The following is an 18,839-nucleotide window of genomic DNA, read 5'->3' on the forward strand; positions in this document are numbered from 1 at the left end:
GCAGTGGGAGACAGCCCAAGTCCTTGGGCCCCTGCACCTGTGTGGGAGACCTGGAGGAGGCTCCTGGATTCTGGCTTTGGATCGGAGCAATTGCGGCCAACTGGGGAGTGAGCCCGCAGATGGAAGACCTCTCTCTGTCTCTGCCTCTCCTTCACTGTGTAACTCTGACTTTCAAATAAATAAATAAATCTTAAAAAAAAAAAAAGAAAATGTAGGGAAAACACTCCAAGAAACTGCTTTAAATGATGAATTTTGAATAAGACCTCCCATAACACAGGCAACCAAACCAGAAATAGACAAACGGGATATATCAAACTCAGACACTTCTGCATAGCAAAGGAAACAATCAATAGACTGAAGAGGCATCCAATAAAATGGAAAAAAATATTTGCAAGCTACTCTCTCAAAGGATTAAATCCAGAATGTATCAGCAATTCAAAAAATTGAATGACACCATTTGCTTTCAACTCCCTCTTTCCTTAATGTTTCCCTGCAAATACTATTATTTGAAGTCATACCTCCGTGTTCTCAGTCACCTCAGTTTCTGTCATAAGGTCTGCTAAAGCATAGACAAACCCAAGATCCAACCTGAGATCCATTTCTTGAATTAATACTTTAAAATACCTGTATTAAAGTAGAAAACATTAAAAATTATTAACTATATTAAGAAAACTAGATACAAAATAAATATTAGAATTTTGAATCTCAGAACTTTTTAGATAAATGAATTAAAAAATTATAGTCACATTATTTATAATAAGCTCAAAATACGAAAATGGTCATTAACAGGAAAAGAATAAGTAAACTGTGGTATATAGCAATACAATATTATATATCTCTGATAATCAATACACTATAGTTACATACAATAAAATCAATAACAGTGAAAAATGTTGACTAAAAAAGCAACTCCCAGTAAGTGTATACAGCTTAGAACAATTTTTTCATTAGTAAAAAAATTAAAACTAAAAATCCTAAGTGTAGGTACATATATCACATAATATATACATATACATATATATGGCTGAATGGATATTAGATCATTTACTTATTTATTTTCAAAGATAGAGGTACAAAGACAGAGGGAGAAACAGAGAAGTCTTCCATCTGCTGGTTCATGCCCCAGATGCCTGCAATGGTCATTGCTAGGCCAGGCTAAAGCTAGGAGCCAGGAGCTCCATTCAGGTCTCCCACGTGGGTAGCAGGTGCTCACACACTTTGGCCATCTTCTACTGCTTTTCCCAAGCCATTAGGAGAGACCTGGATCAGAAGTGGAAGCTGGGACATGAACGCTTTAGCGCCCACATGGGATGGCGGTGGCTTAACCAACTAAGCCAAAATGTCAGCCCCAGAAGTGTCTTTTAAAAAGCAAAGGAATAAAGATAATTTATCTTAGTGAAAAGGTGGTAGGAATAAGTTAGGGTATCAGATGGAAGTTTCTGTTCATGTTCTAATTCTTGCAATAGATGGTGAATATGAAAAAAATACTTTCTTCCTTGTTTCTAAAACAATATGTGGTCATTATAGACAAGTTAAAGGAGAAAACAAAGACACACACACACAAAAAACCACACATGATCCAGAAACAAGTCTCGTTAAACTACCTTTATGTATTTAATCCAGAGTTTTCTGATTCTAAAATTATAAAGTAATTATTAGTCTTTGACCAAATATTATTCATGTCTTTAAATCAAAACATTAAGGAACATGTAAGAAATGTACTGACACTTACTTAATACGTGATATCTTGGAATGTCCTGCAGATCTCATGACAATACTGACATCTGTAAAGGGCTTTGGTGCTACAAAAGCGATTAAAACGATTAGTAATGTGGTATGCATTTTCTTGTAATTTAAAGCATTACTATGGAAAATTAACCTACTAAATCATGAGTATCAATTAAAATTACTGATATTTGCAAGATCCACTCAACTTTATTTTCAGACTCCAGGATTTTTAAAAAATTATTTGAGTCACTCTAATAGTAACTAACCCTATAAATTAGTGATTTTAAACTCGTATGCATTAGAAGCTGGAAACTGTGAAAACATATTCTAAGAACTTATACTGAACCATCAGGTAGAGAGGCTTACACATGTACAGTGGTTAAAAAGATTCCAAGTAGAGTAGAACAGTGATCCTCTACACAGCTCAGAATCAGTGGTATGGGGTAAAGGATGAGAAAGCAAAGAGAGAGGGAAGTGAAACAGGGTAACAGGGAGGGAAGAGATAGTGGGAGGAAGAAAGACAGGAAAAAAGAAAGGCAAAAAAAGGGAAGAAAAGGATTGAAAAAGGACTTGTTAGTTATTCTTATCTGGAGAACACAGGACAGGTTCTACTCTTCAAAAACATTCTGATATGAAGCTCCTCATTATTTACTCAAAGGTCCTTAGGATTTAAAAACTAAGGCTTACAGGTTAGCTATCTGCTTTTTAAATTACTATTTCTAAAACTTAAACATATTTGTAACACCTTTTCTTCAGTATTCACTTAAAAGTTTTGCTGAAGTTAGCTGAGAACTTGCTGAATCTTTTATATGCAGTTTTTCCAATGATTCTATAGAAATTAACCTTAAGAATGGTTTCATTTTAATTTGTATAGGAAAATAAGACAAATAGCAAATGCAACTATCTGCATGGTAATCTAAAAATAAAAACAAACCTGAATCCATGGTGATGGACTTTGGAGGCTTAATAGGGTAAAACACAAAAGGAAATACAGCACCATGTATCTGGTTTTGGATCTAAGGAAATTAAAAAAATAGGTTGGCATATTAGTATGTCAATTAAACAACATGACTAGAATAACAAAAATTTAAGTAGAAGGAATCAGAAAGTCTGGTCCAATAGTGACAGTGAAGTAGAAGGTAAAAGGATTCAGAATATTCCTTTAATTCTTAAACTTCTTAGGGTGCTTCATACTCACTGTCTTCCATCTTGCCTTCTCCTTTGGGCTTTGTATTGAGAAAAGCAGACTACGGGAACAAACACATCTGGTTTCTTACTATGTTCCTTCAGAATGCAATTTTGCCTATAATTTTAGAAAGACTTACTTGTATTCTGTAAATTTGAATTCTAAATGATGATTGATGTGCAGATGTGCTATGTTCCACTTTTAATGCTGGGAGATAATTTCTTCGTAGAGCTATTACATGTGGTTGCAGAATTTTCATGTTATTCCCACTAGGTGTTAAACGAACCTGAAAAATATAATACCCCCAAGGAAAAACAATAGAATTTCTCTTCTTCAAATGGACTAAAATTTATACCTAAAAAGTTAAAGACAATACTCATCAAAATAGTTGGTCAAATAAATTTAATTAGGTTTATATTCAAATCCTTATGCCCCATACCCTTAAATTAATATAAACATTGATATAATTCTTATATCTTAGCTATAAACTAATATATTAATTCACTATAATAAACACATTAACAAAATAAAAATAATTTTCATGCAGTAAAAAACAAAAAATAAATAAACTTTTTGTATCTAGTACCTTAAGAGAAAACTTGATTTCCTAGCCCTTTAAAAGATTTTATATGAAGTATGTAGGATAGGATTAAATATGTTCAGTTTGTTTTGGAGGGAAGACAGGCTTTACTTATAATTCACTAGTGATTCAAACTATAACCGATAAAAATTAAGACGTCACAGCAGAACTTAAAAATATTACCGGAATGTTAGTGTCCAACTCGATAACTTTATCTTCTGAAGGTGAAGACTCAGTATATTCCTTAAATTCTTTCTCTAACTTCTCGGTGTGCTTTACACTCATTGGCTTCCACCTTGCCTTCTTCTTAGGCTTTGTCTCCCAAACCACATCAGAACTTACATATGAAAGCAAAAAAACACAGGACTAATTTATGTTCACTTTCATTTAAACTGGATTATTACATCAGTGACAAAACCTTTGATCAAACTTTTTGCAACAGCATAAGTTACAAGCAAGCATATTACAAGCTTAAAAACATAAATTAACTGATTCCTAATAAATTCCTATTCAGGCACTATTCTAGGTGTCAAGGATGTTATCAGTGAACATGTCTGCCATCCTGAGATTCATTTTAGCTAGAGTAACAGACAATAAATAGGAAACACCGTAACTACTACTCAATTTTAATATATAGGAGGTTAAGATGCCTTTGAAAAAAGGAAAAGCAGGCAGGGTGAAGAGGATCTGGAGTGCTGGAGCAGGTGACATGGTGGGGGTTGTAGTGAGAGAGAGTGGTCAGTGGGGAGCCTCTTCAAGAAGGTCAGATCTCAGCAACCTAGAATTATCCAGCAGACAAGAGGAGATTATTTAGGAAGAGGGACCAGTTTCAGCAACAGTCTTACAGCAGGGACATGCCTGTACTACATGAAGAAGAGCATGAAGCCTAGCATGACAGAAGCACATTCTGAGTAACAGATGCGGGCAGACTAGGGAAGGCAAAATAATGCAAAGCTATGAAGGACATCGAAAAGACTCTTGGGAAACTCCTGGAAAGTTTTAAGAAGATTAACAACATGATCTGATTTAGATAACTCTCTTAAGATACTACTGTATGAGGGAGTGGGGAGAAAGAACAGAGAGTCAAAGCTACAAACAGAAAAATTGTTAGGAGTTAATGCAGTAAGCCAGGTGAGAAATGGTGAAGGCTCTGACCAGGGGGTGGTAAGTCATATAAGAGAGTCATATCTTATGTATTTTGAAGGTACACCCAGCACAGAACCTCTAGTTGGAACAGATGTGGAATGTGAAATAAACAGAAGAATCAAGGATGACTCTCAGGTTTTTTGGCCTGACCATCTAGGGTTTAGTTGAAATTAAATCTGATGGGGAAGTAGGTTTTGGTAGGAGGAAATCTGGGGTTTTGGTGCTACAGATGAAGTTTAAGAAACGCCTCTTAGATACGTGAGCAGAGATTTTGTGTAGCCAGTTGGATTTACAAGTGTCATGTTCAGAAGACAGGTCTAGCTGACAATAGGCAGGTTGGAAATAAGTTGGTAGGCAGGTAGATAGATAAAATTTTTTGACATATATGTGGCATTTGAATACATAAAAAACTGAAATAGATGAGAAAAGGACTAAAGTCTAAGAGTCTCAGAGTAGCCATTGTAAGTAGCTGAGACAAGAAAGGAGCCAAGAAAGGAAACTAAGGGTGCTGGGGGCAAGAGACGGTGAGGTATGAAAGAGAATCTGTGTTAAATGCTGATATAAAATGAGGACACATCATTCTACATTAGATCTGGCATTATGGAGGTCATTGGTAATCTAAGATGACCAGTTTCATGTGTGCTGAAAGCAAAATCATTTGGAATGGTTAAAGAAAACAGTGAGTGAAAAGGAACTGGAAATAATGAATATACATTTTTTAAAATTTTAATTTATTTATTTGAAAGGCAGACAGAGATCTCCCATTTGCTAGTTCACTCACAAATGTTCCCAACAGTCAGGGCTGGGCTACACAGAAGCCAGGAGCCAGGAACTCAATTCATGTTGTCCATGTGGGTGAAGGGACCCAAGTATATAAACCATCATCTGCTGCCTCAGAGTGAACATTACCACGTAGCTGGAATCACGAGCAGAGAAAGGACTTGAACCCATATCAGGTATGCTGATATGGAATGCAGGCATTTCAAGCAGTGTCTTAAAAGTGGCATCATAGTGGCTATGCTAAATGTCTGCTCCTAAACTTTTTAATAGACCACATATTTGATGAGTATGTCTGAAAATGGACATAAAGAAATGAGCAATTGTTAGAGAGAAAATAGGAACAAAAGAATTTTTTTTGAAAGAAGTAACACTAATGGGAACGATCCAGGAAAAGAGCCAAAAGCTGTTGACTTAGGAGAAATGAGGAATGCTGGATCACTGTGCTCAAGAAAGAGGGAATGAAACGTAGTGTTAAAGTAGAAAAATACGTTTAAACTGAACATTTGCAATATATCTATGGTAACTACAGAGAATAATGTCAGTATACTCTGTAGGTGCAAACGCTGATTAGTAGGGAGCTATATTATTGGGAAATGGCGTGGTGTGTGGAAGTTCGCTTTTCCTGGCTTTGGTATTCTAAGGAAGGAGGGATGCAAGGTAGGGAACTAAGTGAATCAAGGGGTTTGAGGAGAGACAAAGTATAAAATAGTAATCTAGGAGAGATGGTATCAGTGGAAGAAACGTAATTGTACTGAAATTAAAATGGCAAAAAATCTAAAATACAAAATAAAAAATCCATATGCTGAAATTACTTATACTGTTTATTTACATATTTAAATATTCAATGTTTTTATTCACTTAATAAGCAGAAATGTACAGATGACATTATTAATCTTTATGTCTACATGATTTAGCATAAAGGATAACACATAATAGGTATAAACACCTTAAAATTCTTCTCTATTTGGCATTTTTATTTAAATAATAAAATCCTACATTTTTTGAGAATTTTCAAAAAAAAAGTTCTCGATTTTTTTTTAAATGTCACTGATTCCAGTCAATGAGACATCAGTGGAATCCATAATTTATATCGAAAACAATTTAAATCTGCATCACATACCTTTAATATTTTACGTTTTTGTATACATATATATTTGGGAATTTAACTCAAGTAAAGAATTAAAGCTACCTGAGAAATGCTTTCATATTAGGCACTGATATAGAAATTATTTTTTGTTTAAGCATCTATGATTAGGAATAATAAGGGCATAAGGAAGAGACAAGAGCTCTACTGGTGATGCCTTGCAAGAGAAATCATAAATACAATATCACCCTACTAGTTCTTAAAGTACAAAATTCAAATTAGAAAGTGAGCATCTTTAGCCCTTCAACAACTACTTATGGAGCATCTACAGTGTATCCTGCACGTTGCTAGGTGGTATTGGACAACTGATTAAACATTTTTAATGACAAGTTAAAATATGTTTTTCTTATACTAAATAACTTTTAGAGGTCAGGGATTTAAAAATATAACAAAGGATTAATAAAAATGATTTTTAATTTTTTCCTTAAAATGCAGAAAAGTACCAAATGAACTTTTAAATTACCATTACCTGAGTATTGATGGTCAAAACACAAAATTTAAACTAGGTCGTTTCAGACTTTATAGTCATTATTTCTTACTAAGAGATGATTATTTAAATTTACCCAATATTTAATGCATCTAACCTTGTAATGCCTATATAGGCTACTTCCTGCTTTGTATAATTGTTGACAAGAGAAATTCCAACATCTTGCAATGCCAATGCAATTTCTTGCTCTGCTAACTCTGCTTTCTCACTTTCATATGTAACTTTAAATACCCTTGGATCTTCAGTGAATAAAATAATGCGCTGTAAGCCTTCAAAGAATGAAACTAAATAAATGGTCTTTTTCCCCAAATTTATAGGTGTCATCATATCCTAAAACAAAACCATCAAAAGAAAAAAAATTAGAGTTTGAACATGATACATGCAATCTAGATTCCATATTTATAAAATGAGAATATTAATGGCACCTACTTGATAGGGTTGGAGTGGCAAGCTAAATGAATATTTGTACAACACTTGGCAATTAACATCATTGAAATAATTTGATTTTCGCTACTTCAGTAAGTATTACTATGAAGCTACTACTCAGGGAGACAGATCAATTGTTACACTTCTTTTAACACCTTAATAAAGTTTAATTAGTTTTCCTTTGTAGGCTAACCAATAAAATAAGGTATGATTATCTCTGCTTTATTCTAAATCCAGAGCAATGTGCTATGTACTAAAAGTGGTTTCAGTCTGAAATTCCTATTTCCTTACATGACTGAGTCAAACAGGATAAAAAATACCTGACATTTTTAGTTGTATTCTAAAAAACACTGATATTCACCACAGAATCAACCCCTTATATAAACCTTATGTTAATATTAGTCTTGAAATTCAATGCCAAGACAAATATAGCAAATTCTAATAATTCATGAATTTCTAGTTAATAACATTCTTATTAGCAAAAAATTTAATATATAGTACACAATCATGACACAGTGTAAAATATTAAAATTATGGCTATTTCCATAAATTTACTTAAAGCACATTAAATATTTTCTACAAGAAAGCACTAAAATTACACTGAGAAACAAAAAACTTATATCCAAATAATTCTTAAGTCTAATATCTTATAGAGATTTTCAGGTTTTTATAAACTTTAAACTATCATTATAAAATATGTACATATATGCAAGACTACTTATCAACAGCTCAAAGGAATGTATTTTTATATTAAAATACAATATTTTCCTGATCATATATAAAATCACAGATTTTTTAAAAATGAAGTTAGGCCAATTATAGGGGCCCTCTTAAACACAATATAAAGAACTCATACTGAATTTCTCAATAACTATTGGAGTAGCTATCGAAGATATGGAAAATATTTCAATATGCTAAAAGAAAATAATCTTGAACTCAGAATTCCTTACTTGGTAAAAATATCATTCACTGAAGAGAAATATACAAAATAAAGATACCTAAAGACATTAAAATTACTAAAGCTCACCATCAACAGAGATTGATTCAAGAAAATTCTCCAGAAGGAATTAACTAATTGTAAAAAGAAAATGATCTAAAGTGGATGTCTACAGCCAAAAGGAATGTTCTGCAAATAAAAGAGCAGGTATGTGGGAAAACGTATAAAATCCAATATCCAGTCAAGATGAAAACTGGCAAATAAAGACTAGATGAGAAGTTCTTACTTCTCATTAAAACTTCTCTAAAAAAATTCAGTGAAGATCATAAATATACCTGTGAGATGTTGAAGGAATTTAAGATCAGAAATAAGACAAAAATATCTATAATCATCAAACTTTAACAATATATAAATGTCTCAGCCAGTGTAGCAAGATGAAAGTAAAAGAAAAATTAAAGGATTGGAAAGAAGGAAACAAAAGTCTATTACTTTATGACTGTCCAAGGAGAGCATATTTTATTTACTTATATTTTTAAAGATTTTTATTTATTTGAAAAACAGAGTTACAGAGAGAGGTGAAGAGAGAGAAAGGTCTCCCACCCACTGGTTCACTCCCCAAATAGCCATAATGGCCAGAGCTTAGTTGATCCGAAGTCAGGAGCCAGGAGCTTCTTCCGGCTCTCCCACGTGGGTGCAGGAGCCCAAGCACTTGGGCCATCTTCTACTGCTTTCCCAGGCCATAGCAGAGAGATGGATTGGAAGCAGAGAGATTGATCGGAACTGGTGTTCATGTGGGATGCTGGTGCTACAGGCCAGGGCTTTAACCTACTGCACCACAGCACCAGCCCCAAAGGGGAACACTTTTTAAAAGAATACAAGTTTAATGAGTTTATTTTTTAAAAAATATTGTCATTTTCTGGTTTGACAATTGATCAACAAGTGGGGTTCAACCAACCTTCTTGCTAAGAATAAAAGCCAGACCCCCAACCACAAAAGAGTAACATGTTTGAAAAGTTACAAAATCAGCAAGAATTAATGGGATCAGGATCTGAGGGAGAAAGAAATTTGAGAGCTTTGTACTTGGAGGCACTTTCTCCAAAAGTCAACTGCCAGTTCTGAAAATAGAAGCAGAAACTTCAGAGGCTAACAAAGTCCAATTACTGGGTGGCCCTTGGGATTGGAAAAAACAAAACTAGAGCAGAGGTATGTCAAAAGAAAGGGATCAATATTTTAGATTTGTATTTCAGGATACAAAGGACTATACTCCAGATACTAGGGTGAACTGAAGTTCTACCCATCCTTACAAAGACTCAAGACCAGATTTTAAATAATCTCAATCCCCACTTGGATTAAGTTAATCTCCTTCTAGACTATTTTCCCAAAGGCAAACCCATATTTTCTCAAGAGAAAGGAACACCATATACAGTCTCAATTATATCTAAAAATAAACTAATGTCAGCATCAGTCATCAAGACACTGCTTAGGACATGCACATCCCGTAGTAGAGAGCTTGGGTTTGAGCCTTGGCTCTGCTGCTGATTGCAGCTTCCATCTAGTACATACCTTGAGAAGCAGCTGGTGATGGCTCAAATTGTTGGCACCACCCATGTGGGAAATTCACATTGGGTTATCTCCTGGCTACTGCCTGGCCTACTACTACATGCTATGGGAATTGAGAGAATAAACCAGAGGATGGGAGATCTCTGTGTCTCACAAACGTGGTAATTAATAAATGAAACAGAAAGTTGCAAGGTGCCTGGTGAAGAAGTGTTAAAATTTATATAAATGTGAAATCCCTAAAGAAAAAATAAGCACAAATCATATTTGAAGAGATAATTACAGAAATTTGTAAACCAGATCAGGGACTTCAAGTCACTGATTTGAGAAACACAATAAATCAAGAAAACACATAATAAAATTGCTGAACACCAATAAAAAGAAGTCATGAAAGTAAAGGGGGAAAAGTGCCAAACCTGAAATTTTATATCTAGCAAAAGTATCTCATAGAAAAAAGGCAAAATAAGGAGATTTTCAGACAAAGAATGATAATTTGTCAGCTGTAGTCTAACATTAGAAAAACATTAAGGAGAAAAAAAATGAGCTTTGATGGAAATATACAGATATAGGGAAGGAATGAAAAGTTGCAAAAGGAGAAATATTTGGATGCTTTTAAATGAAATATTAATTGTAGAAAACAGTTATTCTTTTTATGGTGTTTAACATATATTTAGAAATGAAATATACAACAGCATGTAAGACACATCAAGGAAAAGTTAATGAGGTCTTCGTGTTACTACAGAAGTGCAAGTATTTCTCTGCAGGTTTTTGTAAATCAGGTTTTAGTAAATGTTGCCTTCTTTGAGAAATGTCTGTTCAAGATTATGCCAAGTTTTTTTAAAAAAAAGATTTAATTATTTACTTGAAAGGCAGTTAGAGAGAGAAAGAAAGAGAGAAAGAGAAAGAGAGAGATATCTTTAATCTGCTGGTTCACTCCCCAAATGGTTAGGGTTGGGCCAGGGCAAGGCCAGGAATTCCATCCAGGTCTCCCATGAAGGTGCAAGGGCCCAAGTACTTGAGCTATCTTCAGCTGCTTTCCCATGTGTATCAGCAGGAAGCAGAACAGCTGGGACTCCAACTGGCACCCACATGGGTTGCCAGAGTTGCAGGTGGCAGCCTAACCTGCTGTAACACAATGCCAGCCCATGCCCACTTTTTAATCTGGTGGTTTTTTGTTATTGAGTTGAGTTACTTACAAATATTGAGTATTTAGTTCTGATAAAATATATAGTTTGCAAATATTTCCCTCACTCAGTAGGTTGCCTTTTCACTCTTTTTTTGTTAAGTAGCAGAGCAGAGCAACTAGCATTTTCATATAATAAGCTTGATATAATACCATTTGTCAACTTTTATTCTTGTTGCCTATGCCTTTGAGGTACTGTTCACATAATCACTGCCCAGCCCAAAGGAGCTTTACTTGATGTTTTCTTCTAGCAGTTTCATAGTTCTGGGTCTATGTTTAAGTCTTTAATCCATTTTGAGTTGTCTTTTGCATATGGCAAGAAAAGAAAGTCTGGCTTCATTCTGTATGTGGATACTCTGTTTTCCTCCATCATTCACTGAAGAAACTATCCTTTTCTCCACTTTGTGTTGTTGGCATTTTTGTTGAAAACCAGTTGGCTATAAATGTGTGGATTTATTCTGGGCTCTCTGTTCTGCTCCATCAGTCTTTGTGGCTGTTTTGTGCCAGTGCCATGCTGCTTTGGTTACTATAGCTTCCTAGTATGTTTTTGAAGTCAGGTAGGATAATGCTTCCAACTTTGTTCCTTTTGCTCAGGACAATTAGGCTATCTGGGGTCTTAAGACTGTTCAATCTACAAACACAGGGTTATCCTTCCATTTCTTAGTGTCTTAACATCTTTCATCAATGTTTTACAGTTTTTGTGTAGTGACCTTTCATTTTTTTGGTTAAATTTATTCCTTTTTTGTAGCTATTATAAATGGGACAGTTTTCTTGATTTCTTTCTCATACAGTTCATTATTAACATAGAAACCCCATTGATTTTTATATGTTGATTTTGTATCCTGCAACTTTACTGAATTAGTTTATTAGTTCTACCAGTTTCGGGTAAAGTTTTTAGGTATAAGATCATGCCCTCTACAATAAGAAACAATTTAACTTCTTTTCTAATTTGGATGTCTCATTTCTTTTTTTGCTTACTGGTGTGAAAGTGGGCATTCTTGTCTTGTTCTAAATCTTAGCAGAAAAGCTTCTGGCTTTTCACATTCACTTTGATAGTTGTTGTGGGCTTGTCATATACTGTCTTTACTGTGTTAAGGTATATTCCCTTTATACTTAAGTTTGTCAAGAGTTTCACTACTTCTTCAATTTTATTTATTTGGAAGGGAGAGTGACAGAGAAGGACACACACACACACAGACTGCACAAGTGAGAGAAAGATCTTCCTTACATAGCCTTTCCAGGCACATTAGCAGAGAGTTGAATCAGGACCCAAGTAGTCAGAAATTGATCTGGCACTCTGATATGGGATACTGATGTCATAACCTGTTGGACCAAAGTGCTGTTCTCTCAGAGTTTTTATCATTAGGTGATTTTTCGTAGCTACTGTAAATGGGGCAGTGATCATATGGCTTTTGTTAATTTGATGTATCATGTTTATTGATTTTCAAATGTTGAGCCATCCTTGTACTCCACAGATAAATCTCATTTGATTATGGTGAATGATCTCAATTTGCGAGCATTTTGGTTGAAGAGTTTTGCAACTATGTTTACCAGGCACATTTGTTTATAGTGTTCCTTCTTTGTTGTCTTGTTTGGTATCAGGGTAAATGCTGGCCTTGTACAATGAGTTTCGAAGTGTTCCCTTCTCTTCAATATTCTGGAAGAACTTGAAAAGAATTGGTATTATCTCTTCTTTAAATGCCTGGTAGAATTCAGCAGTAAAGCAGCTGGGTCCTGGATTTTTTTTACTGGACTTTTTACTACTGGATCACTCTCTCTCCCTGTTACTGGAGCATTCATATTTCCTATTTCTTCATAATTCAATCTTGGTAAATTTTATGTATCCCTGCCATCAAGTAATACATCACCATATACCCAAAGGCACTGAAATCAGTATGTTGGTGGCTTTTCTTACTTCCACATTCACTGCAGCATTAATAACAGCCAAGAAATGGAAACAACCTAAATACCCATCAACAGATAAATGAATCAAGAAAATGTATTATATATACAAGAAGGAATAGTATTTAACCATTAAGAAGGGGGAATTTGTCATTGCAAAAACATGGATGAATTTGGTGGACACTGTGCTACATAAAATAAGCAATCCACAAAAGGACAAATACTGCATTATATCACATATATGGAATCTAACAAGATTGAACTCATAGAAGGTGACAGCAAAATTATGGTGGTTACCATAGGCTGGGGAGAACAGGGGAAAAAAGGAATGAAGAATTATTGATCAAAGGGAAAAAAGTTTTAGAGAGAAGGAACATGACTGAGACCCAGTGAGCTCCAAACCTCATTTGTAGTAATAAAAGAGCATACTGCCTAAACTACCTCAGTGGTTGCCATAAATTCTACCACCCAAGAGGAATGTCCAACACTCCCTTACTGGCATGCCATTTGCTGGCCTTTATCCTCTTGGATAAGCAAGTGCAAACTTGGCCTGCAATAGTTTTGCGTGTCTAAACATTTGGACTTCAGAAGATACTATAGTGGGTGGTAAAAGATAAACATACCTGAAAAATTAAACAATTCAAAATTTTAATCTACCTATTCATATAGCTCCAAAACATAAAAGGAAAAGACAACAGAATGTATAAATCCATGCTTTTGTTTGGAGATTTTTAACACACTTCTCACAGTAATAGAACATGCAACATATTTCAATAACACAAATAACAAATTTGAATAAACTGACATGTAATACAGAGCACTGTAATGAAGGCAACATAATATATATTCCTATGAATTATTTGCTAATATTGTTCACATGGAAGAACTATAAGCAAAATAAAAATAATATTACGTAAATAAAAATAGCCATTAAAACATGAAAACTTGATATGAATAAAAATTATAAAATATTTTGGGACTGGAATGGTGCAGGTGAGGCAGCTGCCTGCAACAGTGGCATCCCATGAGAGTGCCTGTTTGTGTCCTGACTTCTCTATTTCTGAGCCAGCTCCCTGCTAATACACCTGGAAAAGCAGCAGAGGATGGCCAGAATACTTGGGCCTTTGCCATCCATGTGGGAGACCCAGATGCAGTTACTGACTCCTGTCTTTAGCCTGGCTAGCCCTGGCCATAGAAGCCATTTGGGGAGTCAATCAGCAGATGGAAGTGCATGCTCTCTTTCTAACTCCGTCTTTCAAATAAACGAAATAAATCTTAAAAAATTTTTTTGAACCAAAGCATTAAAAATTACACAACATATAAAATTTGTGAGGCAAAAGTAATACTGTTTTAGGAGAAAAATCTGCAACTCTAAATTATTTCAAAAAGTAAAGAAAAACTGAAAAATAGCTATTGCTCACACACTGAAGAGTGTCCACTAAAATTCGTACTTTGAAGTCTCAATACTCAATGTGATTGTATGCGGCAAGGGCCTTCATGAAGGTAGTTAAGGTTCCATGAAGTCATAAGGGCAGAGCTGATTCAATAGGCTGTCACTGGAAACACCAGAGAGCTTGTGTTTCTTGTTGCCCCCCAACTGCCATGTGTGAAAACATAGCAAGAAGGTGGTCACTGGAAAGCCACAAGAGATCTCTCAGCACAGCCCTTAGCTCTGCTCTAAGACTTCCAGTCACTAAGTAAGTTTCTGTTTTTTAAGCCACCCAGTGTATGGTATTTTATCATGGCAACCTGAATGGAAAAATACAGTACATATCTCAAAAGTTAGAAGAAAACTGTCCAATTAAATCTAAAGATTAAATGAGTGATAACACATCTATTATTTTTCACTTTATGTTTCTGTGTGGGAGCAAACTGTTGAAATCCTTACTTAAGGTATACTAAGCTGATCTTCTGTATATTAAGATAATCGAAAATGAATCTTGATGTGAATGGAAGGGGAGAGGGAGTGGGAAAGGGGAGGGTTGTGGGTGGGAGGGACGGTATGGGGGGGGGAAGCCATTGTAACCCATGAGTCGTACTTTGGAAATTTATATTCATTAAATAAAAGATAAAAAAACATAAATAAATGAGTGATAACAATATAGATTACAGCATAAATCTGTAAAACTGAAAACATACGATAAAAGATATCAAAAGAGTAAACAAAGGCAGGTATTTAGCCTAGCAGTTTAGACACTGTTTAAGATACCCCTTCATATTGAAGTGTCTGGGTTCAATACCAGCTTTGGGTCTCAACTCCAGCTTCCTGGTAATGCAGACCCTGGAGACAGTGGTGGTGGCTCATGTGGTTGGGTCCCTAGTCACACATGTGGGAGACCTAAATTGAGTTCCCTGCTCCTGGCTTTAGCCCAGCCCAGCCCAGCCCCATTTGTTGGGCAACTGAATAAGTAGATGAGAATGCTCTTTCTCTTTTCCTCCCTCCCTTTTTCCTGTTTCTCAAATAATAAAGAAAAAAAAAGTACAAAGAGCAAAAATAAACTATCTGAAAAAATAACTTTCTAATAAAATTGATAAGTCCTTAGCAAGATTTGCAAAGTAAAAGGAAAAAATGCAAAAATAACCAATATCAGAAGTGAAAAGGACATCACCATAAATACTTAAAAAGATAAAAGGATGGATCTTCTGAACACATTATTAGAAAAATAGCAAAATGACACAAATAGAAATAGGAACTGAATTGTCCTATATTTAACAATAAAAGAGTTCATAATCTAAAGCCTTTCTACAAAGACAACTGTAGGCTAAAATAGCCTGGCTTTATGGGTGAATTACACCAAACATTCAGGAAGAAGCCATATTAATCTCACATAAGCTCTTATAGAAAATAAGGAAAATTAAGCATTTCTCAACGTTTTTAGGAAGTCAGCATTACTTTGATATGAAAATGTGCAAAGTTCATTACAAGGTACTACAATTTTTCTTTTGAAAATACAAGCAGGGGCCAGCACTGTCGAGTAGCAGGTAAAGCCACTGCCTGTAGTACCAGCATCCCATATGGGCTCCGGTTCAAGTCCTGACTGCTCCACTTCCAATCCAGCTCTCTGCTATGGCCTAGGAAAGCAGCAGAAGATGGCCTAAGGCCTTGGGCCCCTGTACCCGCGTATGGCCCAGGAAAGCAGTAGAAGATGGCCCAAGTCCTTGGGTTTTTGCACCTGTGAGGGAGACCCAGAAGAAGTTCCTGGCTCCTGGCTTCAGATTGGCCCAGCTCCAGCTGTTGTGGCCATCTGGGGAATGAACCAGCAGAGGGAAGACCTCTCTCTCTTTCTATGCTTCTCCTTCTCTCTATGTTTAACTCTTTCAAGTAAATAAATAAATCTTTAAAAAAAAAAAGAAAATACAAGCAAAGGTCTTAAAACATGAGCAAGCCAATTATAGAAATGTCATATTGGTCTGCTATTGAAAAATTAATCAGACATTTCACTCTTGATCAAAATAAGATCATCAAGTACTTCAAAAAGTATATGGATAATGGAACTAAAAGTTACTTGGTGCAAGCAATTTTCAAATTCATGCATAATTTTTTCATAATATACATTTTCCATAAAATTTAAGAACTTCTGTGTGTATATATGTGTGTGTACCTATACATACTCTCACACAAATTTAACAAGGGGAAAACAACTGTCTGAATTTAATACAGCAGATTTAAGTGTCACTGGAAAATGTTGTGCACAATTTATTATCATGTCTTGCTACCCAGAAATAATTTTAGTTCACTCAGTGGATCCTTAAATGTCCCTTACAGAAGCTAAATCTCCCTAAGATGGCTATCAATGCAGAGAATATTTTTATGACAGAATGAATGCTGAAAAACCTTCTCTTAGGACAGTTTTACCCTTTAAACATAGTAGAAGCAAACAGAGTTATAGACAAAATAAGACTACTGATTTTTAACACTTCTGGTTAAATTAAAGCATTAATACTTTTTAAAAAACTTTTGGCATTTATTTACAAGTACAGCCACAAAACAGTTCTTAAAACTAGCAAGGCTAAAAACCTCTTTAATAAAACATAAAGGCTGATGAGAGCACCACAATAATCAAGCTAATACTTACATCCTTTTGTGTTACTTCACCATGGCTTTTTCCACATCTCCAATTCAACTTTCTAGAGCCCACTGGATCAGCCCATGTATAAAACACTGCTTTTCCAGGAGGAAGGGAATCTTCTATTTCACTAAGGGAGCTGACGTAAGTAGCAAAAAGATGCATTAAATTAAGCATAAGAATATAAAGAAATTCCAAAATAATATTTTATTAATTCTTGGCCTAATAATTGAAGTCTATGAACATTCTGATTGACACTAGACAAATTCTGTCTTTACACAATCACATAAAGGTTCTCTAAGGTAATAATGAGACTATTTTAAGAGAAATTTCCCACTTAGGAAATGAAGGTCTTAAAATGTTTTGAAAGTATTTTGTCAATTTTTGTTTTAATTAAATATGGAAAATTAAATATGGAAATTAAATTAAATATGGAAAAACTTATTCCAACCACTTTATATTATGTGTACAAAATCTAAGACAATTCAGTTGGCAATCATTTCTAAAGCATTGGTCTTACTTTAACAAAAATGATACAGTTCAATTATTTTTAAATAATCTTAATACATGGGATATAAATCTAAGAAATTCAACTGACTCATAAAAAGATTCTCAGGAAGAGAAACCATAACAAGACATTATAAACAAAAGAACTGACAAATTGCTTTTCTGAGCTGAACAAGGAGTTTACCACACAGATCAGACTTCACTTTGGGGAGATCTAAGGTGGCTGAATAGTGAGAAGACACGCCACAGAAAGGTAACAAAAAAAACGAAGGACCATGTTCCCGGGGATCTGACAAAAATTTTCAGCAGTGAAGTGACAGAACAGAATAGAGACTCTGTGTCACAGTGAGGCAAGAGGACAGACATGCCGTCCCAGCCAGCCACACTACCTGTCTACCTCGCATCCACACAGCTGGCTGGGAATTGTCATATACCTACGACAAGGTACGACAGAGTTGCTGTGGTGCCTGGCCACCAGCATCTTTAACTGAGAAATAATTCCACAATCTCCCACTGACTTCCAGTCCTCTCTGGGGAGCCGATTCAGGTCTTAGCCTACTTTGTTCTTAAAAGGGAACTCATTACCTTCTCCAACCCTCCCAAAGTGCCAGTCTCAACTGGGTGTCAGAGTCACGACTGAACTGTGCTCTGATTCAGTAGACAGCAAGCAATCACCAGAAGCAACTAGAGAAAGTCAGGGTGATTTACAGAAGAGAGCAGACCCCCTGCATCCTGCAGGTGTGGTAGTTCTGGGTGTAAGCCCTGGCTGGAGTTGCACTCACTGACTCTATGTGATCCAGGCGGTTCCCTTCAGCTTCTTGGGGCTACCATTAGCAGCAGTCCATAAAAAAAAAATTAGAACCCAACCTGAGGAAATCCCCTTAGTACTTCCCAGCTCACAGTACTTGAGAACCCAGGCACAAACCCCAGAATCACCCTTGCATGTATCAGGAAAACTATGGGCAGTTCCATCTGTGCCTTGCGTAACCAAAGCTGTTGATGTTGGTATTACAGCCTACGGAGGAGAAACCACACTCACTTATAGTATTTGGAATGTCTTAAAGCATTGTTATGCTTGAGGCAGGTGGCTACCACCATTCCCCAACATCTGGCTGCCACCCCTCGGAGATCTAGATAATGACTGCCCTTAATACTGCAACACCGGGACCATAACAATCAGTACTAATTCCCTCAAACTCACTGGAATCT

The 18,839-nt window shown here is 35.5% G+C and overlaps 1 protein-coding gene across 16 annotated transcripts in view; it reads right to left on the reverse strand.

The window, feature by feature from the left end:
* VPS13A (vacuolar protein sorting 13 homolog A) overlaps window positions 1-18,839 on the reverse strand; it is a 248,424-nt gene that overhangs the window by 39,956 nt on the left and 189,629 nt on the right. For 14 of the 16 annotated variants that reach the window (XR_011379457.1, XM_089336575.1, XM_051858844.3 and 11 more), the window contains 7 exons: window positions 17,133-17,262; window positions 7,149-7,381; window positions 3,678-3,831; window positions 3,054-3,200; window positions 2,663-2,744; window positions 1,733-1,802; window positions 519-624 (listed from right to left, as the gene is read on the reverse strand). Coding sequence is in view for 13 of the 16 variants with exons in the window: in XM_089336575.1 (XP_089192701.1) it covers window positions 519-624; window positions 1,733-1,802; window positions 2,663-2,744; window positions 3,054-3,200; window positions 3,678-3,831; window positions 7,149-7,381; window positions 17,133-17,262 (922 nt within the window). In the remaining 3 variants the exon portion in view is untranslated. Of the gene's footprint in view, window positions 1-518; window positions 625-1,732; window positions 1,803-2,662; window positions 2,745-3,053; window positions 3,201-3,677; window positions 3,832-7,148; window positions 7,382-17,132; window positions 17,263-18,839 lie in introns of those variants that run through there. The other 2 variants (XR_016236667.1, XR_016236666.1) reach the window with 1 other exon arrangement.

This window comes from Oryctolagus cuniculus, chromosome 1 (assembly GCF_051225735.1).
Source record: "Oryctolagus cuniculus isolate XC-2025 breed Fujian yellow rabbit chromosome 1, ASM5122573v1, whole genome shotgun sequence".
NCBI classification, from domain to species: domain Eukaryota; kingdom Metazoa; phylum Chordata; class Mammalia; order Lagomorpha; family Leporidae; genus Oryctolagus; species Oryctolagus cuniculus.